At 34.6% G+C, this 26,168-nt stretch overlaps 1 protein-coding gene across 3 annotated transcripts in view; it reads right to left on the bottom strand.

The window, feature by feature from the left end:
- TSC22D2 (TSC22 domain family member 2) overlaps positions 1 to 26,168 on the bottom strand; it is a 46,685-nt gene that overhangs the window by 7,042 nt on the left and 13,475 nt on the right. The window contains exons 2-3 of one of the 3 annotated variants that reach the window (XR_013991767.1): positions 26,044 to 26,115; positions 24,485 to 24,516 (exon numbers count right to left, since the gene is read on the bottom strand). The exons of 1 other annotated variant lie outside the window; for it this stretch is intronic. Coding sequence is in view for 1 of the 2 variants with exons in the window: in XM_081026579.1 (XP_080882705.1) it covers positions 26,044 to 26,115 (72 nt within the window). In the remaining variant the exon portion in view is untranslated. The remainder of the gene's footprint in view (positions 1 to 24,484; positions 24,517 to 26,043; positions 26,116 to 26,168) is intronic. One more of the 3 variants, XM_081026579.1, reaches the window with a different exon arrangement.

Genomic DNA, 26,168 nt, shown 5'->3' with positions numbered 1-26,168 from the left:
AATTAAAATCAAAGAGTAATGCTAACTTGATCTCTGATTTAAAAAAAAAAAATTCTATGGGAAATCAACTTTTTTTGTATTAATGTGGACAGAGAGATCATGACTACTTGTTTAAAAGAAATAGTGCAAGTTTCTTCTCTTACATTTTGACTACTTTGTCTTTTTTCTGTTCTCCCCTTGATACAAATGCTAGTTAACAAAGCAACAAGGGAGAAGAAAAGAACACGAACGCACACATTACAAGCCTGAGCAACACTCTCATTTTACCGTTAAGTATTAGGTTGGTGCAAAAATAATTGCGGTTGTTGCAATTATTTCTAACCTTTTAAACTGCAATTATTTTTGCACCAACCTAATAACCCAACCAAGACTGCTAGGGACAGGATTCAAACCTAGACCCGGTTAATGTCAAAACACATGCTTTTTCTACCATAATAGTAAGACTGAAAGGAAAAAAGCAAGTGTCTATAACGACCTAAAAGAAATAGAGCTGTGTATATTATGAAGGGTGCCTTGCCTAAGCACCACATGCTAACTGTGAAACCATAAGCATGGATCCAAAGATTAAAACTGTTCATAATATGCCATTTACCTTATCTAGCACATTCCTAGAAAAGGGTCAGCTCTGAGAACAAGGGAGGTAACTTCTGGAAAAGGCACTTACTTGCTCAGTGATCTTTAAACAGCCAGCATAGTTTTTTCTATTCACTAAGAACTAAAATGTTCTTTTGGTTTGTTAGAAAGCTGAAGATATCTTTAAAATATATGTATCTACATATATAATATTGTAAAAAAAAAAAAATATTACCCTGCTTCACTCAAGGACCCTTCTAACTTTCTGTGCTGAGTTGCAATCACAAAATCCACTATAGGAATTTCCTAAATTACAAAATCAAATCTTTTCTTATGAAGAACAAACATCTTTGATTGAGTTGGCAAATCTATCTGACACACTAACGTTCAAGCCCCTTACCCAAACCAGGTAAAAATGATTCTTCATAAACTCACAAGCAGAAGCTATAATCTTTCCTGGAGCTCAGTCCTCAAGAATCATGTACTACTGTTTCCAATATATCATCTACAATCTTCACCCCTTCAACCTCCAGTAAGCTCTATAAATATAATCATTACTAACTAAAATGCATTAATTTTAACCTGGGTTTAACCTGGTTTGCTTCCTCCCAAAGAAACGCACGTTTTTGTTTTTAGAAAGAAACCGTTAAGCTGATTGAAAAAAAATAAATCTAATGAACCTAGCTCAGCAAACCTGTGAAGGTTAAATGGGGGGGAGGGGGAGAATCCAGCACTCTTCTGTAAGAGGAATCTAAAAAAATACTTACAGCTTGACACTTAATTTAAAAGCAAATAACAATTCTCCTTCCAAAAAGGAGTCTAAACAGATAAAATTCATGCAGACTTAATCTCTGGCCAAAGCAAACCTGTGTGATTAAGAACAAAAAATATCAAAGGTAATAATAGTAAATAAAGCTAAGACCTTAAAACTTTATGTATTCTAATTATTGATCATAAATCCTACTAATGTAAAAATAAATAATCTGTTACATTTCATGATGTTAAAAAACTCATTAAAATGCCCCATGAAGATTTTTATTATTGATAACACAAAATAAGTGATTTTTTTGGTGGATGATAAAAGCTAAGCAAAGCAGGTAAAACAGCTACTCACTAAGTATTATTTTTTCAAGTAACCAGTCTTATAATGGTGTGAAAAAAGCTTTTACCAAGGACCTATTAAAAAAATCCAGCTAAATATTTACATAAAATTGATATTTGGTTTTAGCATCTACAAAAACTTTGCTTACTACTGCCAGCATATTTTACATTCATCTAATTAATTTTAGGTCAAAATCCTGGCCAGAAGAGAATACTTCAAAAAAGGAAAAAAGGATCCATGCTGTGGATTGCACCAATGCCAACTTGCTGGTGTTCGATGCTCCACTAGTCATGCAAGATGTCAGCACTGGGGACACCGGGTAAAGGAACACAGGACACCTCCCGGTCCCTTTTTTTTTTTTTTTTTTTTTGCAATTTCGTATGAATCTATAATTTATAATTATTTCAAAAGTTAAAAAAGATACATACACATGGTAAAAAATTCAGAGTATACACAAAAAGGTATACAAAGTCCCTTTCCTATGTTACCTGTATTAATGGCTTTTAAAAAAAGCCCATTTTAGGAAGAATTTCTTTAATACTTTAGAGTGCGAGAGGCCTTTCTAATTATGTCTCAAAAACAGAGGAATAGAGAAAACTAAATATAGAAAAACTTTGTTAATAATTTCCCTAAAATATGAAGTATTAAAAAAATAAAAAACAAAGTACTTCTACAAATCTGTAAGGCTAGAATCACAATAGAAAAATCGGTAGAATTCACATGGACAGTTCACAAGAAATGACATGAAAAAATAGTCAACGTCTCATTCATAATACAAATACAGATTAACACTATAATGTATCATTTCAAACAGACTGGCAAACATATTAAAATTTAATACACTGTTAGTGAGGCTGTGGGAAATGGGCCTTGTCATACAGTGCTGGTGCAAGTACTATAACGGCATACCCCTGTAGAGACCAATTTGGTTATACCTAACTCTCTCTCTCTCTCTCTCTCTCTCTCTCTCTCTCACACACACACACACACACACACTCTTATTTATTCACCCTGAGCCAGCAATCCTACACCTGGGAATTTATCCCATAGATTTTTTTACATACATAGGAAATAATGTATTTACAAGGCTACTTATCATAGGAAACTGGTTAAATAAATCACGGTAGAGCTATCCTTCAATTGAATAGTACCCATCTATTAAAAAAACCATCACCAAGATGCTTTTCTGTGTACCGAGATGGAAACAATGCATACTGGAGATTTTTAAAAGTAAAGGTAGAGATGTGTGTATATTAGCATTTGTGTGAAGGGGGATAAAGAAACTGGAAGGATACACACATACATACTTAGAAAGTGGTTATCGATTTGGGAAGGCACGCAGATGGGGACACGGGTAGAAGCAAGACTACTTTCAATGAGTTTTGGACAATACTGAAAAACATTCCAAAATGAGAATGACTCATGACGGAGTTATTACACTATACAGTGTGAACTCATGGCCGACAGGAAAGGGAGAAAGGAGGGACAAATGGCGAACAGGAATGGGAGAAAGGAGGGACAAATGGCCGACAGGAAAGGGAGAAAGGAGGGACAAATGGCCGACAGGAAAGGGAGAAAGGAGGGACAAATGGCCGACAGGAAAGGGAGAAAGGAGGGACAAATGGCCGACAGGAAAGGGAGAAAGGAGGGACAAGGAGCCAACAATTCCACTTTGTTTAGGAACTATTTCATTTGAAAGGTAAGTTACTATGTTCAACATAAGAAACAACAATCAATGTTAAGTTATATTTGTGATATGTAAAATTTATTTCCTTGGTTTAGGGGGAATTATAGTTCCCTAAAAAATATATGGTGTAGAATAAATAATGTTCATAACTCTCAGTATAGTTATTTCTGTTCAAAATGATTCTGGTAAGTAAAAAGTAAAAGTTTGGGATAAACATCTATGATACAACAGGCTACACAAAAATGTTTATTAAAAATGCATTCCACAGAAGGTGTAGATAAGATTAATATTAACTTCACTCTTTTCCAGGTCTCTCTACATTTCCAAGTTATGATATTTTGGGGGCATTATTTTAGTATTTGATAGTAATATTCTGATATAATTATAGTTTTTATTTGTAGAGCCACTCTAAGGACACAATTCAAAAACTAGCTGAACTAAGATTGTATTAAAACACTCAAGATGGAAGATATAAAAATTTAGTCTGGAAAAACTAGAGACTGATACAAAAGTGAAATATGCATAGCAATTTTACCATTACAACCCAGATATTCCAAATAAACTAAGAAAGTTTAATATTCTATTATTTCAAGTTAAATATTTAAATGTCATAAGAACATGGAATCCTATCTACTTAAGATACATGAGCTTATGGACTAGCTAGTTATTTCACATTATACTAACATTAGGCAAGGTTTGACAGGATGAAAAAGTTATTTCCTTCCTGAGTCACAGTGAAATAAGAAAGGGGTAGGAGGAGGAGGGTGGCATTTCTCCAGTGTTGGAGTGCTTACATTTAGAGCAGGCTCTCTTGAAAGAGATTTCATTGTACTGTTTACACAGCAGCAATAGGTAATTTGATGACAGCACAATTCATGACTGGAGAATGAAGGACACACACTAAAGGGCTTAAGCCCAAATTAAAAATTTGACACTATAGTCCTGGCTACTTTAAATTAATTCCTGGGGACTGGAAAACAGTATATGACTGACAATTATTTAGACTGATCTATACGCTGGTACTTAAAGAGTAAAAAAAAAAAGGGAGAGGGATTTAGAAAGGATTTCAAATTTTGCGAATTGACATCTAGCTCCAAATATCTCACAAAAAATCTAAACAATATAGTTATAGTGAAAAGGAATAAAATGGATTCAGTTCCATATATTCATTCTAAATATTCTAAAACCATTCCTTTAGAATTCTGGGATAGAAGCTGATGGCAACCAATTTCTAAAAACATCAGAATGTTAGTGATTAAAGTATACCTTAATCTAGTAAAAGGTCTCTGTTTTTCAATACTGATTTTAAGGACTATCTTTTCCAGGAAGCACAAAATTTTAATAGGAAAGGAGAGCAAATTTCAATAAAAATTCTTAAATACAAATGAAGACAATAAAAAACTAGGAGTTCAAATTACTTCAGATGTGTTAGGAAAACAATACAGAATTAGGAAAAACCTGCCAGGGAAAGGATTATGTTTAACAGTCATTTTGTAGTAAAGATCAATTCTCCTTCAAAAGGCTGAAAATAGCATTCCTTCCCTTGACTATGAGGAAACAGCACTTTCACCACCTAAGGAAATTTTCACGGTGTAAATGTATGAAAATGAACAAAATTGGAGAAAGAACATGATAGAAAAGAACGTCAAAGGAAATAAAAACAAAAACTCTTAAGATTTGTATTTCATTTCAGAGACCAACAGCATTGAATAAATTTTCACCCAGCAGTAGGCCTATTATGAAAACAACCCTTTTATATAGCTAAATCTTTCTAACATTTTCTAAAGTGATTCAGAATTCAATAATGACACAAAAATGGGCCAAAAGGAAAAAAAATAAGAAATGAGCTTACTAATTGATTTCCAATGCTAACCATTACAATTCTCCCCCATTCTAAATGCCAGCTGAAAATTTAAAATGGATATCTGAAACTCCTGAGACCCACCACGTCTCACTCGCACTACTCTTTGCTTACACTGTTTCTTACTCTCTGGATACTTCTGTGGAAATTCTACCATTGTTTTTATAGCTTTCAGCTAAAATATTTTCTATAAAGGCTTTTCTAACCCTTTCAGAAGTACTACTACTCTTACTGCACTAACCACATAGACTGTTTTAACAGCTGTGTGTCTCTCTTACTAGACAGAGGTATACGTGCTATACAAAAATCTACCACAAGGCTGGCAGCCATCTACGAAAGAATTCACATGTTGTAGAAGCCTGGACTCATAGACTGTATACTTGGAATCTGAATTCTAAATGTGTCACTTGCACTTTCTCTAGCGATGACATGAGGGAGCTGTACTGGATCATCTCCAAAACCACTTCCTACACGAACAGCAACAGTTTTTCTAAGCAGTCCTAGGACATGGGTAATGCTATCATTTTAACTAAACTCAAAACCAGTAACAGAGGAAATATTCTTTAATCTCATTCCTCAGTCTGGGACTAAACTTGCTGTGTGTCCCTGCTGCCTTATATCTAATTCAGACATCTAGGTAATCCAAATTCCTTTGGAAGCAATGAGTCCTAAATCCTGAACTAACTTTGTCTCTTATTTCCTATGTGGCTGAGTCTCAGTAACCTGTTTCTAGGTGACACTTTTATAAAAAACGATGAATCCCCATCTGTCTCCTCTGCACAAAGCCCAGCACTCAGCACCCAGGATGGAAGAATACGAAGGCGGACAGTGTCCACCACCAGTAAGATCAGTAGGTGTGGTCTTAGCAAACACACGATACAGCGTGGCCTCACCTCAAATCTGCTGTGTCCTGAGGCACGTTAATCTTACTGGGCTTTTCTCCTTCATCATCAGTTTCAAAGACTTTTATGGAACTTAGTGTAACCACTTGAATGTGGTTTTTGGTCTGTGGAGGTGGTGGTGGTGGTGGTGGGTGGTGAGAAGGAAAGATAGACATTCAAGAGAGATCTTGAAAAGATGTTACCTAGGTAAGCAAGACAGGAGGGCTAGCAGGGCACTGCAAAACGTTTGGTCACGGGCATTAAGGAAGGTAAAATGATACAGTTTTTGTAACAGAACCATAGAGAATCTGTGAGAGATCAGAGGGATGATAAAGGAAAGAGGCTCACCCATAATGAAAAAAAGGTCAGGATGACTAGAGTTTTTAGCCTGGAGCAAGTAGGAGTTCAGAAGACAGTTAATGTGTCACAGGAAGAAAGCCGTATTTTGTCGGGAGTGGGGGTGGGGAAATATGAAGACTGAGTGACAGAGGAATTTGGGAATAAAGATGATAAAATTAAAACTTCAAGTTTCACTTGAGACCGCTGAATTTTGGGGTATCTGGAATGTAGATTCTGGAAATACAGAAAGAAGGCTGATGGCAATTGGTATCTGGAACTCAAGAGTAATCTGTGGCCTGGAAGCCCAGGTTTGCGAGCTGTCGGCATGTGGTGGGTAGCTCAAACCGTGGAAAACGAGCTTGCTTACACAGTGAAAAGGCAGACTGGGGCCAAAGCATTGGAGAACACCGACATGTGAAGAGTTACGGGAAGAAACTACCATTCTTGGGAAACCTAATTATTTATTTCACTGACTGGCTTCATAAATGTCTCTGCTTTCTCAAGCATCTGTTTCCCAACAAAACAGCTATTGTTGAACAAAGCCTCTCAATCCCATTTTCACAATGAGGCTTAACCAAATGAGTGAAAATGAGACTATCCCCTTGAATATCAAATGCCAAATATCAGTGAAGAGCATATAGGTAAATTTTGCTCATGTCATAACTAATCTTTTCATTTATGCCCATTTCTTGAAGGTACAGTGACATTACTTAAAATAGCTTTATTTAAAAAAGCATAATTCTATAAACAATGTATTTGCTTGCTACCTTGTAGCTCTTCCTAATTTGTCCCCAAAGTCCAGGGATAGTAATAAATAAAAATGGAGGCTACCAAGGAACTGTTTTAAAATAGGGATAAACCCCGAAGAATACAAGAGTGCCATGAGGCATTTAAAGAGATAGTTGCCTCACTGTGATTTAGACCAAAGGGGACAGCACCAATCACGGTCATTACACCTTAATAAAATAAAGAGAACACTGCATCAGGAAAGATAAAAATCTGGTCTATTTAACTTTTACTAAATCAATGAATGTTTTGCATTTGGCATATTTTAAAAATTTGGATTGGCTTGGGTCTGAGCAAAGAATTAGAATGTTCACCTTCAATAAATATAAAGTAAGTACTGGGAATACATGCTCTGAGGAGTTCAAGTTTTCTAAGTTATCAATTTTCTACCACTTGGCTTACTCTCTTTTTCTCTCTACTTCATTCTGGGGGCAGACATTGTGGGGTAAGAGAGCTAATTTCTTAGCAGCTGCCTATGCTAACGGCTGAATTCTCAAGAAATAATAAAATGGTTTAAAAGCACAGGCTTTAGCATTATACAATCTGGTTTTATATCCCAACTCCACTACTTAATGGCGGGGTGATTCGAGCATGTTAAGATACTAAAACCGATTTCCTCATCTGTCTATGAGGTCATGGTTATCTACCTTAAAGGGTTGTTGTAAGTATTACATGAGACTTTTTACAATAGCAAACACTTAAAAAAATTAGTTCCTTCTACTGTTTGAATCAAGTTGGACTTCCACACTGCATAAGGTCTACTATCCCAATGTATCTTAAATTACAAAGTCATGAGGTACAAATAAAAATCAATTATGATTAGCATTAAGAAATAGCCTTCGTATTTATGTCTCAGCCAAAGAATGAAATAATTCCAGCTATGCCTTAAATTTACTTGATTTCTTTGTAATTAGTCACACGTTAAAAGATTTAATGCAGCCACAAAATATATGCTAATAACAATTGTTTGACTTGAGATTTAAACTTACATCAATAGTTCTCAGCACAGCGTTCCTGTGGATTGAACATTAACAAAGTTCTTACTGATCCTCTTTCGGTCTCAATGCTTCATTGTGTAGGATAAAAATCATCTTAACTGACTGTGGGAAATTTTTCCAATGGCCACTGAGATATAACCAAATTAATTTAATTAAAAATAAAAATTTCCAAAGCAGTGTTTAACTAAAAACATCCTATGCCTTCCTTTACATGAAATGTCAACAATAAACATTACTAAAAACAAATTATAAGAATGGGATAAAGTGTTTCTTTGCTTCTAAACCACATATTACTCTAGTTGAGAATCGTTGCTTTAGAATTACCTAACTCAAAAAGGGATTCTGGTACAGGACAATAAACAAAAATATAAAGTAACACTATTATAAAATCTAAAGGGTTTTAAGGGTTTTTCACTCAAGCAAAACTGTACTCAAATAGGTACATTTTCTATGACAAGAAGTTTTTAATAGCCAACAACTTTTCTCATTTCAGTCTAGATCCATGTCCTTGAATTACAGGCAATAACAGTTCTATAATATAGATATGGTAAATGACAGAACTTTACAATAGTTTGTACACATCAATTTGTGTAAAATCGATAATGAGTTCCAGACTTACATCATAACGTGAAATCTGTTAATTCGATTTAGATTCCAGAGTTAAGACTGTCATCTGAGATGCGATGCTTCACCTACATCCTCTTTGCTCTCTGCCTTTCTTGCCAACAGGCCCCACCCCTCTGATTCTTCCAGAGGTAATTTTGTTTTTATTGCCTTTATTGAATGTTCTTTTCCTGGAATTAAACCTTAAAGGCAGGAACTGTGTCCATCTCAAGGGTCTATGAATTAGAACACTGCATATAATTGATATGTATTAAACATTTAATTGAAAAAAAGGATGGAATCAAGTGTGTAGTATTTAATATATTATCTAATTATAATTTGTAAGTTCAGTATGAACTTATGTTGGGCTCGTCGAGCCAGTAAGAAGAAGAAATTAATCAGCTATTTAAATGATTAGAAACTAATTAGAAGGGTGTCACTGGCAGATGGTAAAAATGTGCAGACCTCCTGAGAAGTTGTTTCTCCCTGACAAAGACAGCTTACATACAAAGCCAATAAAACCTTTTTGAGATGTTCCTTGAGTCTGGTTGATACTAACTGAGGAGGAAAAGTTAGCCGTTTCAATATAATATAGGTAACTGAAATAAGGAGAAAAACTGTTAAGGTTTGAGGAACAGAAAAGCTAAAGCTAGGGATTTTCGGTTACTTTTGACAAAATTACACCATCAAGTCATAGAAGACTTCATGGAAAACAAAGTGGACTTTAAAAATTCTTAATGGTCTTTTAGATAAAAACCTTGACAAAGATCTTTTTATATTAGAATCATGGATTTGTGGAGAAATCATTTTCTAAACCCAGTGAAAGGCTTAACTGTATAATCATGCCTCATAAATATCCATCTGTGGGTTTTCTCAATTGCCCAGTATCAGTCTACAGACGAGCAGAACTGAATAGAAAGGGAAGAAGGGAAGAACCCAAAACTACCCCTGAAGGTGGGAAGTGGAGGCCAAAGCCTTGCTGGTTTGGTTGGGGAGGATACAGAGGGATTATCATGCGCTTAAGCCTCCCGGACAAGTAGAAGTGCTAAGTGAACCAGATCCAGGAGTCTGAAAAAATTCAGATACAATTCACTCTTTTTAGACTGATGGGTCAAAGCACATATGAAGGAGTTGTTTGAAATCCTTGCATCATAACCAGAATCAATACCAGGTGGGAAAACACCCGTCTAATCTTCTGATCTCTAATATGTTAAACAATGTCTCCTCAGTCATTTTTGAAAAAGAATTTTAAAACTACATTTGTACTAACACCAATGACCTATGGCCAAGAACAGGAACCCGTATTTTTTACTAGGGCAGCTATGAAAACACAGGAATAACTAGAGAATGTTCTCAGTTCAATGTTTCCACAGAATTGTAGTGCAGCTTGTATTTTTACATGAACCTAATCTCTTTACTAAATGCTTTAAGTGATGTAAATCATCTGATTTTTCTGCTTCACATTTTAGTTTTTGTTTTACAGAAAGGGTTTACAAAAGGTCTGAACATGAAATGGAAAAGGAAAGAAGACCAGGATGCCAAGATAATAAACATCACTGGAGCTGTTCAGAGGTTAGATGACAACTTAGAAAGTGTATTGTAGCCATGATTCAAGTATGAGAAAAGTGGTTGGAATAGATGACCACTAAATTCCTTTCCAAGTCGGATTCAGAAGTCTAGACTCTGAAGAGAAACTCAGAGGTGGTAATGAATAATAGGCTTGGGGCTCTGGGGTCATATCCAGGTTTGAATCCCAACTCCATCACTTTTATGATATAACTTCACCAAGTTATTTAAGCCTTTGCAAAGGACAATAACAGGACCAGATACTAGGGTTCAGTAAGATAATGCATTAGTGTCTGGCATATGGTAAACACTTAATATGTTAACGATATAATTTGTATTAGTAAGGTATAGTGACGAAAATCTAAGTATCATGAAATACATGAGGAACACTGACTTAGGAGTTAGGGGATCTGGTTTCTACATTTGATTCTTGCCTCTAACTATCTGTAATTAACTTCTGACATTCTTTTCAGATACCAAATTTTGTGATGCCACATTGCAGAGGGATTTTAATGTGCTTAAACATTTAGCAAATGCTGTTTATAGGGTTACAAAACAAATAAACATAATCCCAGAGTTGATAATTTAGTGCAAGACCGTCAAGTTAGAGGTGTGATAAAGGCTAAGACAAGGCAAGATTTCAGAGGGTGTTTTAGGTTCAGGAAAGAATGTTAGTAGAGGAAGTGCCACAGTTGGGTAGAGAAGAAGAAGGACATGCACATGTATGTTCCAAAAAAAACCCCAAAACCCAAAATCATGTTAGAAAACTCAAATAATGAAGACCAGTTAGAAAGTTGTTGCATTTCCATGTAAGAAAGGATTGTGTCCTGAATGGGGATGAGAGATGTAAAGGCTGAAGAAATACTCCGGAGGCAAACAGTGATTCACTGACTATGAGAGATCAGGGGAGTTTCAATGTAAGGAGAGATGCCCCGGTAACAAACCTGGGCACGTAGAGCATATAGACGGCACCTTACAGCATAAGGTGACACTCAACACCATCAATATGCTCTAAGCATGATGAAGAATGTGAAAAGAGGGTCGTGACAGCACTTAAAAGGACAAAGAGAAAGGAAAAGCCTGCCAAGGGTACTGAGAATAAACAACCAGAGAAGTAGAAAGAAAAACTAGAAGAGATGCTGGTTTCATAGATGTTAAAATATCAGTCCAAAATTCAAAATCTATGACCTATCAGTATTAGCTTTGTACAAACAGACGAATATTTGGAACACTAAAAACTAAAAGCTACTTGAACATGATTGCAACTATCAATATCCATGCATACATGTATGTATCTCAAAGTCAGGAAGGGAATATGCAAACACTGAGACTGTGATTGTGTTAAAAACATGGAGTAGGTTTGATTTTCTTATTTTCCAAACTTTCCATATTTTTAATTTTGAAAAGGCAAATACATTACTACTAAAGAAGCTGAGTACAAATTATCCAAAAGAAGAGTAAAAGAAGATAGGATTCTCAAATTCTGATGACCTATCAAGCTGTATGTTTTTAACCGTGACCCTGAAAAAATTAAGTTTATACTTGATCTGCAGACTATTTCAATTTAACTGAACAGTAAACAAGTTCTTATGATTTCACTTGTTTTTTTTTTTTTAAGCAGTACTATTATTGTGGATTTAACTTAAGCCATATTTAGACAAAGGAACTTTATTGCAAACACTCAAAAATAGAGAATCAGTTATAAGGTTTGGAGCTCATTTGAGAATAAAATTAAACCAACCAAAAGAATGTGCACAAAGCTGGTGCTGGATTAAAAAATTCCATGTATCCAAAAATAAATTTTGTCCCATAAATATTTAAAAAGTAGACATAAAAGAGGTTTCTTAATAGAATTATTCACAATTAAGAACAAATGGGAAACCGATGTAGCACTTAGTAGGGGGTTTTACATGTGACCCCCCCCAATCCAAGAAACATTTGCAGCTCAAAGTAGTTTTTTAAACTGCTTCCCAGTATTTGCTATTTATAAATCCTAAATATTAAAGGGTGAATTCCTTAATGGTTATACTTAGTACAATACTATTCTAAGTAAGTACCAAAACTTTTATAATACATACATAATAAATTTGCTTATAATCATAAGCATTAAATTTGAACAGAGGTTATTTTTTAATGCAGTGAATACTTAGACAGTAAGCAACTGTCTTACCAAATTTATTTTTTGGCAAGTACTTTAAAAGATGGTTTTATAATAGAGAATGACCCATTACTACTGAAGTCCAAAGGAAATCAAATTTATGTATCCACATCTTCATTCTATATAAATTCTCTCTTATCCTTCGCGTTTTCCAGGGTTACTCTGCGTACCTGCATACCAGTTGAGAGCCCAAGTTCCAGTGAGAAAGCTAGATTTGAATCATAGCTAACAGCTATGTGGGCTGAGCAAATTACTTACTCTCTATAAAACTTTCAATTTCCTTCTCTGTAAACTGAGGATATTGAACAGTATCTATGTAACATAGCTGATATGGATATTAAATGAGATAACATGCCCAAAATACTTATCACAGTATCTGATGCATAGTAACCACTCAACAGAAAAAACTATTCTGTGGAGAAATCCAATCAACACTGAGCATACAGATTGACAGTATGAAATTCCTCAACTGAAAGTGGCTAGGCTCTGATTTGTTCCATCAGTCTAATGATCACTTATAAGAAACTAGCCTTGGATAAATAGCAGTAAAAGTTACAGAATCAGTGTATTCATCAAAAATTTCTTTCATGAGTTACACACTTAGGTGACTAACAAGGCTTGTCCCTTAGACACATTCACTAGCAATGTTACTCAACTGTTTTTGAAAATCTGACAAATGCTCTGAACCTTTCACTGAAAAGCGAACATACATAAATTTCAATCCAATATTCCATAGGGTTCACAACCCCTTGACTACTAAATATGGATATCCTACACTAAAGAAATTATAAATTATTTTCCTAATTATCAAAATTGTATAGATTTATTGTAGAAAATGAAAAAAAAAAAGTATATAGAATAAGGGACAACTGTTGTTTGTTGTATTTCCTTCCAGATTACCACTGATTGCAATTACTGGTTTAAGAAATCTAAGTTTATAGAACACGATTAATACACAGTCAAGGACTACCATATCAGAAACAATTTAGAATATTATTCAAAAGATAGAATGGGTATGAGTATGTGTAAGGGAGAGAATAACGTATCTCTGGTGTAGAATAAAATCAGAGATATGGTACCCTGTTTAGATGATAATTTCAAATAATCTTTGATAGACTTCCAGGATCTGTGTACCATACTTTAACAAAAACATTAATTCTACAACTCTATGACCCTGGACATACATCACTTAACCCAGGTTCTTTTTCTTCACCTGCAAAATGTGATCTTCAGATTGCAGATTAAGATCTTATTCTAATCTAAACTGTATTATTTCAAGAGCCCCCCCTACAAAAATATAGCTGTATTAAAAACAAAGCAAAATAAGAAGGTACACAAAACAGGTTAAAAAAATTATTTTCTAAGAAGAATATAATTCTAAAAGAAATGTTTTAATTTTCAGGGGATACAAAAAATGTATATTGACTTCTAACATAATTTTCATTTGATATTGGCATCTTAGGTGTTCTCAATGTAAGAACTGAGAAAATTTTCTTGTCTTTACTTTTAGAGACATCTAGAAGAAAAACGTCGTTTATGAAGAGAAATAAAACCCCAAAGGCAATAAAATTAATTTAAACTCTATTTTCTGAAGAAAATGATTTTTTTTTATAAAATAAAAGATTAATATATTATTTCTCAAGTATCTCCTGGGTTAATAACTAGAAAGTATTTGGGGCTCTTACCTATATTGTAAGCATCTACAGCAGATGCAATGGCAATATTTAAATAATCTTACTATAATACAGGATGTCACTTTATTTTTTAAACTGATTATTAAACACCACTGCAAAGATATGGCCTTTAGCCTCATGAAACTTTGAAAAAAATTACATACTTCAAGTGTTATATTTAAAATTCCAAGTTTTAACTTATACTTAATACTATACTCTAACTTATACAATGTGTTCATTTTCATAAATATTCATCTCAATACAATAACATCAGGTATAATACATAAAATCTAATCCATTAAGTCTTACCAATTTATGACCTGATGAGACACTCTTGTGGACAACATTCAGTCCTTAGAAGCTAGAATAACCCTCCAACCATGTGAGGGCATCACAAGTTTTAAACTTTCGGCTTTCGATCATTATTATGTCACATTCCTCCTCCGATGCTGAATTCTAAAAAAAATTCTAGCAAAGAGTTTAAGTAAATAAGTGTTTTAATCAAATAGCTTTTAAAAATTTTTTATAGCAAAGTTTTATGTTTTACCATGATTACACAACTGATATTTTGTACGTAAGTATTTTTTTTTGATGTAAAATAATTTCATATTTAATCTGGATACTTCAAACTTTAAATTTCAACATGGACTTTCAGGCCATTGGAATATTTGTTAGTAAAGAGTCAAGTAGAAATGGAATCAATTATAAGTTTAAGATCATGATCTAGAAATTATGATTTAACACCATAACTTGCTATAGACAGCTTGGTAGTCCTGGAGAATGGCCCTGGAATTCTATCGGTAGGTCCACATCCACATATAAGTTTCTAGACTTACAGCACAGGTGGCTGTATTAGTAGTCATCTATACCAATCATTTAAATGCTCAAGACAGCAATTTTTATACCTAAATCTCAGTCTGTCTCTGCCACTCCCAATTTTAAAATTAGACGTGACAGAAAGAATAAAATGTTATTATGTATTTTATATAATAGCCGTAACAACGTGTCCTGTTCATCTGTGTCAGGGCACATAAGAAAATTGGGTGTAGGAATATTTAATAATGGTAAAAATTACTTCATTAAGCATAGAATCTTGTTTATTAAATTTTTACAAGAAACCTTTCAATTGGGTATCTATTTTAATCACTGAAGGGTAATATTAATAAAATTTTGTCTGACAAGGCTCATTTATATTTTCAGCTGCCAGTCATCCACAGAAAAGGCAACCCACCTATTTATGGGCAATGATTTCTCCCTAAATTAACCACCTAGTAACATGATGAAGCAAGGGGCAAGAGGGGAGAAAGGAGCCCATTACTGAGGAAGATCGATATGCGCAAAGCTACAGAAGCCCGCAGACAGCGCTGTAAAGGAAACTGCAGCCATCTCCAGATAGCCCACCCAAAGACAGGGCTCAGAGTTACGCTGTTACAGATTTTAACTTGTAATGGAACTTTTCTATTACACATGGTCATTTAAAAATCTCCCATAGAATCTGAAAAACTATTAGGATTTTTCCAATTTACATACATAATCTTTCCAAATGTAATCTCACAACACATTTGACTTCAATAAAATCATACTTTACTGTCATTTGTCAAAGCACAGCCTTGCAATGTAATCACCTGGTGAAGGCAAAAATCCGTATTTATGAGGATAAATAAGAGTTTAAAGTCGTGGTCATTTCATTAACATATTACCAAAATGGTTTTAGAAAGTTTTAATTCAACTTGTCTCCTACTAACCAAAGTACTACCTTAAGTTTTTTTAAATGTTATTTTGATGATTTTTACCAAGCCATGTTAAACAAAGCATATGCTTCCTGAAATATATGTATCTAATGCTGGTAATTTGCTTGCCTGTAAGGCTTTGAGGAACTGGTCATTTAAAGGGTAGACTACCTGACTCTCTGGGCCTGCCAACAAAAGCATTGTTATGACAAACACCTGGAAAGCCTTTGGAAAATAGAATTTATACAAGCCATACAAAGCAAAAACAGTCATTTTACTATGAAGCTTGTAGAAAAAAACTTTCAAGTGTGTGTGCATAAATGTATGGTAAAATTTGGACTTAAGAGCTACATACATTTAAAAAAATATGTAACTTATATATAAAAATTTTTCTGAGCATGCATTTTCAAAATTGCTACCAAGCACAGGGGTCACAGTTGAAGAGTTTCAATCACTAAATTCCACCATGTAAGAAATTCTTATTAAAAAATCTGAAATAAAATTAGGTAACTGAAAGGCTTGTGGATGAATAGAGGTAAGATTAATTAGATATCCTTTAAATTTAATTTAAAATTAGAATTGTACTAAAAATGAATATTTACTTAGAAAGCTGTTCTAATATAGCAATCATAATGTTTAATCTCTGGCAAAATTGCTATAAAAAACAAGTCCTGAATGTTTCCTATAGTTACCATTTCATTCTTTTTCAATTTGTTATGAGGAAAAATCCCATTTAACTGAGAATATCCTATTAAAAGTTTTTATAGTCCAGCAAAAACTAGGCTTAAGTTTACCATTATTTGGCTAATTTTAATGGCAATTTTATATTAACAGAACAAAATAGAGAGCAGAGGGGCAAAAAGGTAGATGATTTGTAATTTCCAAGTCATTATTTGAAAATTGGTATGTGAAATCAAACAAACCAACAAGAGCTCCTAAAGGAACTTACTATTTGAATGAATGTGCTTAGCTTCACTAGATACAAAATTTCACTTTCAAGTGTAAACTACATTCTTTAAAAAGTTCACTACACTGTTTTGAGAAATCCTAGACAAGATAAACCAATGCTTGCTTCTCTAAAGGTCAGAAATGCTTATTTTTGAACGGAGAATGGCGAAATGGAGCAACCCTGTATGCCCCCAATAAATTACAGTCTTTCCATAGATAATGTATTGAAGAAATGATGCTAGAAATATCAAAGATAAACTTATAGAAAAAAATTAGTCCGAATGTACATGACAGAATGAGAATACTAGGAAGACGGTGTGCTCCAAGAAATTCACATATAAAAAGACACAATTATAGGAAACCTCATGTATCTGTCCTTGAGCCAAGATATTAAATATTTTTTTAAAAGGTGGTTAGTATGTTATGCATTGTACCAAATGCACCTATTGGTGGAAGATATACAGAATGTATAGCTTAAAGAATTTCATTAATACAGCTTTAAAAAACAGCTATAACAAGATAGGTTATTGATATTTTTAATTTCCACTCCTCATTCTTTCAAAAGGAGCAGAGAGAGATTACAGAGATACAAAAAAAGAAATTGAAACCGGGGATGGAGGAAGGTAAAAATGGAAAAAGAAAGTTAAGTGGAAGCCAGTTATATATTACTAAAATATATGCAATAAAGACCTGAAGGCTGTTAACAGAAAGCTCCGTATCTGACTCTGAGCTTTTATTAATGACAGTTAGCATAAAGGAAATACACTGCTCTTAAAATTTAAGATGCTATCATATTATGCTTTTAAGAACCGATATCTCATTTCTTGAAACAAAGTATGTTATGATCATCCCAGACATAATTAGTCACATTTTTCTGGAGAAATTAGCAATATCTAAAACAAACAACTGCTGCAAATAAGCACATAAATTTTCTGAAGATCAATTGTTAATACTCACAGAAATAATAGAACAGAAGAATGGGATTTCAGTACTGGGAACAGAAGAATCAGACACTACAATTCTTTTCCCTCCTTTTTCTTCTAAAAGTATGTCGGTCTAGGAAGAGACTGCCTTATTTATCTTGATATTACCAAGCACATATGTAGAAAGATATGTTTTTGGATTCCAGGATACAGTTTATGTATACCACTATTTCTGGGGCAAATAGCTCGATTAAAAACAACCAATCAAACAAACAATGAGCACCTGCTGAATCTTTTAGTATTTACAATGAAGGATCTACCTACCAACTCAAATCTTAATAAAAACAAAAACTTAAAATAAGCCTACCTTTTTTTTCTTCTCAAAAGGCTGCCAAACTACACACAGGTTTAAATACATCGAAGAAGTGTGAATTAAAAAATTTAAATTACTGAGGACTAGAAAACAAAACAAATGTTATATATTTGTCTGGTTTAACAATTCCAGACTTTATTTAAATTTCCTTCTCATCTGAACAAGTTCGGTAAGAGTTTTTTCTTTAAAAGTTATGCTACAAAGTTCTAGATTCTATAAGAAAGAATAAATTGGGTTTAGTAGATTATTTTATGCACTTATAAACACACAAGTTTCTCTTCTACTCAAAGATTTGGTTTACTTAAAACACATTTGGTGAAAAGTACAAATAAAATAAATTCCCAACAACAAAAATAATGTTACCAACTATTTCTACCCTTTTCAACCGTTTCTTGATTTCCCTCTGAAAATAATTACCATCACTTGTCAGAGCAGGCTGTGATGACTTACGTTGAGAAAATTTACTAACTAAAGAGGAAGATGGTAAACACATGAGCAGAAGCATATAATGGATAAGCAGTTAGTAATTCCTCATCACCAATTCTGAAGTCCAGTCATGTGCTGAAAATAATGCCTACATATTAGGTGTTCCATTTCAGCTTGCCACAGAAAAGCTAAGAAAGGAGAAGAAATACTATATATACATATATATATAAAAATCAGTCAGTCCATCAATCAATCAATTTTCAATCTCTTCTCGCCTTGACTTCTCTATCAAGCTTCAGATCTGCAGCTCCAGCTGTACCCTGAGTATTTCCACCTTAACTTTTCATCAGTTCCTCACCTCTTCCAAAGGTAGTTAACAACAGAATCTAATCACTATTGTCTCCTTCCCAAACCAATTCTTTCACTAAAACTTTCAATGGTTCCTCCATTCCCTCAGTTAGTTTTGACACTTTGGAGTCAAATTTAACAGCTTCCCTATTGTGTCCAATCAGTTGCAAAATTGTATAATTACTACCTTCTGATACCCTTCTTTCCTCCTGTCCATTACCTAATTAAGGCCTTTATTACCTCTCTAGTATCTTTGGTTTCTGCCCAATGCAAGATTTCTTCTCTGTTGTCTCCAAATGCTTTATGCACCAATCAAATTTAACCATCTTTATCACATAAGCCCCATACTTTCACAATGGTTCCCAGTATTCTCTAACTGAATGCTCCCTTTCCCTCAGTTCTTTAACTCTTCACGACCAAATTCTACCATCTTTCAGGTTCCAACTAAAAAAGCCACTTGGAATGAAGCTTGACCAATCCTGCCAGCTGTACCTGAGAGGCATAAAATGCTTAAATTTTAAAGGTAGTTATTTTCAATCATGTGATGATGTTATTACCTATTTTTTGTGGCAGGCCTTTCCCTTGCTAACCAATACTATACAATGCAGTCAACTAACACATCTAGATATTTTTTATTCTATTCAACCTCAATTTCAACTTTCCAGAATTTACAATTTCTGTGCATGTTTCAGATTATTAAATTTATAAATGCTGTCATCCAATAATAGCTGTAACTTCCTGCTTTAACATCATCTGAACATTTGTATATTTATGTTTTATTAGTTTCAAGTGTACAAAGCAATGTAACAGACATTTAAAGCCCTCATAAAGTGATAACCCACCCCAAGCTACCCCTCTGACATCTTATATTGCTGTCTTCCCTATGTTGTACCCCACATCCCGTGACTATACATACCTACATATTTAGTTACAGTTGACATTCAGTATTACTCTCCTTTAGCTTCAGGTGTACAGCGCAGTGGCCAGGCATCTACACCGTCTATGACGTGATCCCCCCGGTAAGTCCAGTGCCATCTGGAACCTTACACGATCTTTACTACATTGTTGATTATATTCCCCATACTGTATTAACTATCAATTTGTATTTCTTAATGCCTTCACCTTTTCCACCCTGCCCCCAACCCCATTCCCATCTATCACCTGATAGATCTAGTACCTACCTGGCACCATACCTAGCTATTACAGTATTGTTGACTATATTCCTTATGCTATAACCTCCCCATGACTACTGTGTGACAACCACTTTGTATTTCTTAATTCCTTCCCCTTTCACCCATCCTTAACCCCCCTCCCATCTTAAAGAAGTCCCTCTAGAGTCCTTGTAATATTGGTTTGGTGGTGATGAACTCCTTCAGCTTTTTCTTGTCTGGGAAGCTCCTTATCTATCCTTCAATTCTAAATGATAGCTTTGCTGGATAATCTTGGTTGTAAGTCATTGCTTTTCATCACGTGGAATATTTCCTGCCACTCCCTTCTGGCTTGCAAAGTCTCCGTTGAGAAATCAGCTGATAGTTTTATGGGAGCTCCCCTGTAGGTAACTAACTGCTTTTCTCTTGCTGCTTTTATAATAAGATTCTCTCTTTGTCTTTAACCTGTGGCATTTTAATTACGATATGTCTTGATGAGCCTTTGGGTTCATCTTGTTTGGGACTCTGCGCTTCCTGGGCTTATATGTCCATTTCCTTCACCAGGTTAGGGAAGTTTTCTGTCATTATTTCTTCAAATAGGTTTTCAATTCCTTGCTCTCTCTCTTCTCCTTCTGGTATCTCTATAATGTGAATGTTGGTATGCTTGATACTGTCCCAGAGGCCCCTTAAACTCAATTTTTTGGATTCTTTTTTTTTGCTGTTCTGGTTGGGTGTCTTCTGCTACCTTACCTTCTACATCGCTGGTTACAGACTCTGCTTTATCTAATCTACTGTTGATTCCCTGTAATATATTCTTTGTGTCCATTATTGTATCCTTTATTTCTGACTGGTTCTTTTTTATGGTTTCCATCTCCATTTTTACGCTTCCTGTTTCTCTGTTGAAGTTCTTCCTGAGATCATTCAGCATTCTTATAACCAGTGTTTGGAACTCTGAGTCTGACAGATTTCTTATTTCTGTTTTGCTTAGTTCTTTTTCTGGAACTTTGTTCTGTTCTTTTATTTGGGACATGTTTGTCTCCCCATTTTGGCTGCCTCCCTGTGTTTGTTTCTATGTATTAGGTAGGATGGCTATCTCTTCCGATCTTAGTAGAGTGGCCTTTGTAGTAAGTGTGCTGTGGGATTCAGTGACAGTCTTTCTGGTCACCTGAGCCACGTGCTCTAGGTGTGTCCCTTGTGTGGGTTGTGTGTGCCCTCCTCTTGTAGTTGAGCCTTGGTTGATAACTGCACATAAAGGGGAGGGACTGACCCTTGGGCTCACTGGTTGTGAGGACTGGCCTTGACGACAGTGGAAGAGGAGTTGTGCAGGGGCTGACCCTACGGAGCAGGATCTGCCTCAGCAGGACTCTGGTGCCGCTCAATCTGCCCCTTGGATGTGTCATGCTTGAAGCTGGCTAGGTAATGCTCCAGCTCATTTTAAAGCTGCCCTCTGGGGGCACCAGCTCCAGGACCACCTTGGAGGGGATCTGCTGTAGGCCCACTTCAGTCAGCCCGTGCTCCACCGGGGGGCCACCCAGCAGGAGCCAGAAAGTAATCCACAGATGGCTGCTGCGTGTATTGTGCTTGCAAGCACCTTGAGAGGCCAAATCACGGACCAAGGCTGGCTGCCACTAGTGCCGACTTAGGCCTCCTGTTCAGCCAGAGGTACAGGATATGCTCAAGCCATCATCTGAACATTTTATAAGCATGTTCTTAGGTTTTCATCTAAATCTCAGACCCAGAACTAAAAGGTGAAAGGTCATTAAAACTTTGTCCTCTAATTTTTAGCATCTTTGATTATGCTGTACTAGATATCCTTAACTGGAATAGGTCAAAATGTAATCAGGTAATAAATTATGAAAGAACTAGAGACAAATTATTTGGAAATATATTTGGGGTGGTTACAAAACACGGGTTCATATCCTCAAGGTACTTAACATAATTATTAGGAGAGGACATTAAACCAGTAACCATCTCCAATAAGTAATCCACTATGGTGATTCTTTTAAATTAATTATGTAATTCAGGTCTACAATTATGCTGAATCATATGGATGAATCTCAAACATAATTTTGGCTCAAAGAGAGCAGATACAAAATACATAGTGTAGGATCCCACTTATTGGAAGTTAGGATAGGGGAGGGGAAGTGATAGGAAGGGGGCATGAAGAGCTTACAATTTTCTTTATCTTGATCTGGGTGTTAGTTACAAAGGTACGTTCAGTTGGAGCTGTACATTTATGAATGGTGTACTTTTCTGATACAAAGAAAATGATTTTTTAAAACTCACACCATTGAGCATTCACAAATTAGATTAGTCAAGTTCTGAAACCTGCGTTTTCTGATTTGGGTTAACAAGTAGTGTTAGTGAAGCATCCAGCTTCTTGGAGGAGAAGTAAAACGAAACCTGTCTCCTACAAGCAGTTTAGTTCTGATTTACTCCTAATTTCAAATATAAAATCGCATAGGGAATGATGATAGGAAATATTGGAAGCCTTTTCTAACACAAAATACTTTAGGTTATTTAAACAAGAATTTTTTAAATCCAATAATTTTAAAACGATGTAAATAATTGTTTAAAAAAAAGTTAACTAAAACCATTAAGTATCTAGTAAAAGACATACCATAAACGTACGTAAGCATTAATTTTAAGTTAATAACCCATGTATACTTCTTTCCATATTTATCTCTCTTTAAATATTCGTGTTATCATAAGAACAAGCCGACCCAAGGGGATGGTGCACCTAGCAAATGTTACTCTCCTTACAAGCTACCTGATTTCTTTGTTTAGTCTACCTGAGCTAAAGTTTCTTTCCTCTAGTACTCCTTCACCTTACTGACCTGATATTTACAAGAGGGTAAAATTGTTTGCTATAAGTTCTCACTCTCAGCTTTTGCAGACAAAGGACTTGTCGCAATGAGTACCTGCTCCCCAGTGATCAAGTGTGTAAACTAATTGTCTATTTAACAAAGCAATGCCAATAAGTAAGTTTGGAAAGCTGTCCTTTAAAGTAGAAAAGTCGGAAGTCAAACTTTAAAGTTACTATAATGAAATGCCAATAGGCCATATCACTAAAAATGAACTTCTTCATAGTAAGATAATCCCCAGAAAGCAAACTATTCAAGCTGCATTACTCATTTTAATAATCGGCGCAAACATTTGGGCTTCCCTAGAAAGGTATTATTTTTGAGCTATCAGTATCTATTAACCTTATATTTGGTGATGTGAAAAAAATTTCAGCTGATTGATTCCCTGAGGACTCTGCAAATGACAAATGGGGGAGCTAGAACGATGATGGCACTTAGGAAAAGAGAAAGGAAAGCTTTATAGTAGCTTCAACTTTTGTACCAAAACTGAATACGCATAACACTTTAAATATCCATGGAAACAATAAATATAGGTAGAGGCTCACTGTTTGATGAAAAACTTCTCAATGTACTAATTCTAATTGAAACAGGGAAGGAAACAAAGGGGATGGGCTCTGAGAGAAGAATAAGTCAATGTGAGAAAGATTTATTAATTACTTATATTTTGATTAAAAGATACTCTGGGTAAGGAATCCTGGAAAAAAGATTCCAGTCTTTCAGATAAGACAAATCCAGGGATCTTCAGATTTCTAGGGCATGTTTAATGAAAACTGGCGCAGGGCTTATAAGCTGCCCCTACTGAAAATGATTTCCAAGATTTCATAAATAGGAGTCTGAAATATGGTATCTATCGACACTGATAGGCAAATTTATATCTCAAAGCAAGGCGATACCAAAGGATTTATAGTCCTTTAAACTCCGAATGGTTCTTTTTAATAGAATCATCAATGCAAAATAATTATTTGTCAAATTAGTAGCAAAATTTTTAAAAATTCTAAACTTATAATGGTCAAAAATGAACAAGGCATTTTGGTGAGATCTAACACAAACAAGGTCAGGAGAAGTTATGATATTTTTAAAGCTTAAAACACACAAATCTTCAACTCCTGTTTGCAGCGAAAAAGAGTATCCCACAATAGTTTATTAGCTAATACGCCTATTAAAAAGTCTGTATATTATTTGCTAACTGAAGTTGCAGATAGTTGGAACTAAAAAAGCTAGCTACGACTGCTCTTCTCAATTGAAAATTTAATAAGCTAGTTAGAAAGTTAAAAGGAAGCCACTAGTCAGTTTCTGCTGGGTTGGGCTTGGCACCTTGGTACCAACAGGCCAACTTACAATGAAGAATGGGTGATCTAGAATATAAATTCTGGTTATATTTTGGCTTTCACATACTATAAACAAGTATCCGTTAACTTCTTTGGCTCTGGACAACAGGCTCCAAGGAGAAGAGAAAATATTTTCAACCCATGAAAAACTATAGATACAGCAACTTGCCTCATTTCTGATACCTTAAATGTTTCTGGTATCTAAAAAAGAAAACAGATAAGGAGTATTTAGCTGTAACAACAAATGAGGAGCAGGCAATTTCTATGGTTGTTTTATAATGAAACAAAAGAAACCTTTTAGTATTAAATCTAAATTACAAAAAATAAAGCTACATTAATTTGATGAAAATAGGTATTAAGGTATTATTCATATTAATGCCATGGTAGCTCAAGAAAGTTAGCTATTTGAAATAAATTACCATACCTCTGAAAACTATCCTTATTACATTTCTAAACAGAGTGCTATGTTTCCTTTTTCTGAGAGAAAAGTATAAAGTACACCCAAAGTACTCACCCTGGCTACATCTGGTAAGCCATTTGAATGTTTAAACCTTTATGCTTGATTCACGCCACAATGTACATTTATGTCTCAATTTATATTGCTATAGCTATACAACTTAAAAATTGAATCTATAAGCATGGTATTATAAATTTTAAAACTTCTTGTTCTACAAGTAACTATTTAAATACATTTTTAGTAAGGAACACATCATCAAAAAGATAAGTTTGTTAGAAAATTTCTTTAGAGCGACACACACAGCAAATCAAGCCAAAGAATTAAAAGACTGTTACCATTTCTAGGCAATGTAGACCACGTCTTAACACGACATGTACATGCACTTAGCAATACTCTTTCCTAATGGAAGACATGGAGTTGAGTCCATGAGTGTTATCCAAACAATGCCAGAGGACACAAATGCGTTGCCAGGCAGAGTTAAAAAGAGTTTTACAAAGCTTTGTGAATTTTAAAAACATCATTTGAGCTCAACTTCTACTAATTAGACACAGACTGATGGTGTGCTAATAAATATTCAGCAAAATAACTGAACAGAGCAAATACTACTTAAAATGTGTATTAAGCAGAAAGATAAACCAAAGTATCTTTTGCCATAAATGAACTCCAAGACTTCATTCAATATTTTAAAAACTTAAAAATAAAATTTATACATTATTTCTGTGAGAAAACAAACCATTTTAGGGCTTTACAAAACAGTAATGCAGATCTAGTGAATTCCAGCAAACAAGCTTGATGTTGCAATTTCTCGCCAAGAGTCAGCGAATGACCACTACACATTGATTCCTTGGTCTTGAATCTCCCCTCCAATTTTTCAACATAACATTTTGCTTTCAGTTACTAAGGCTCTTACAGAGAAATCATATAAGATAGCACAAATTAAAATAACTGTAGGTAGTTTATTTTATAGAATATATTGTTACATTAAAGTGAACGTGGGTTAAGTAAATATTTCATATAATAAAACACAATAGAATATGTAAATCCTTCCAAAAAGTAAATATAGTTAAAAGTTCAGTAAGAAGAAATGTTTATATTCTATTTAAAATATTGACTGTCCTTTTGGTTTATTTTGCTGCTTTGTCTCATGCTAGATATGTGATTTCCCCCCTAAAATAACAAAGATCAGTTTTAGTGATGAGAAACTAGTACAGCGCAAAGCAATTCATGCATACACTTTCGCATGTATGCATTCCATATGTGAGTATTCATACCTATCCCCGAGGTTCTTTGATTCCTGAAACGTGTTCAAATGGAACGCTTGGTAGAAAGCAGTTGAAGGATTCCTGTGAGATCCAAGAATCAAATGGAAATGAGGTTGAGAAAGTACAGTAAAATC

This window comes from Rhinolophus hipposideros, assembly GCF_964194185.1.
Source record: "Rhinolophus hipposideros genome assembly, chromosome: 2".
Lineage (NCBI taxonomy): Eukaryota > Metazoa > Chordata > Mammalia > Chiroptera > Rhinolophidae > Rhinolophus > Rhinolophus hipposideros.
The sequence above is the reverse complement of the archived record's forward strand: the minus strand, read 5'-3'. Positions and strand labels throughout refer to the sequence as shown.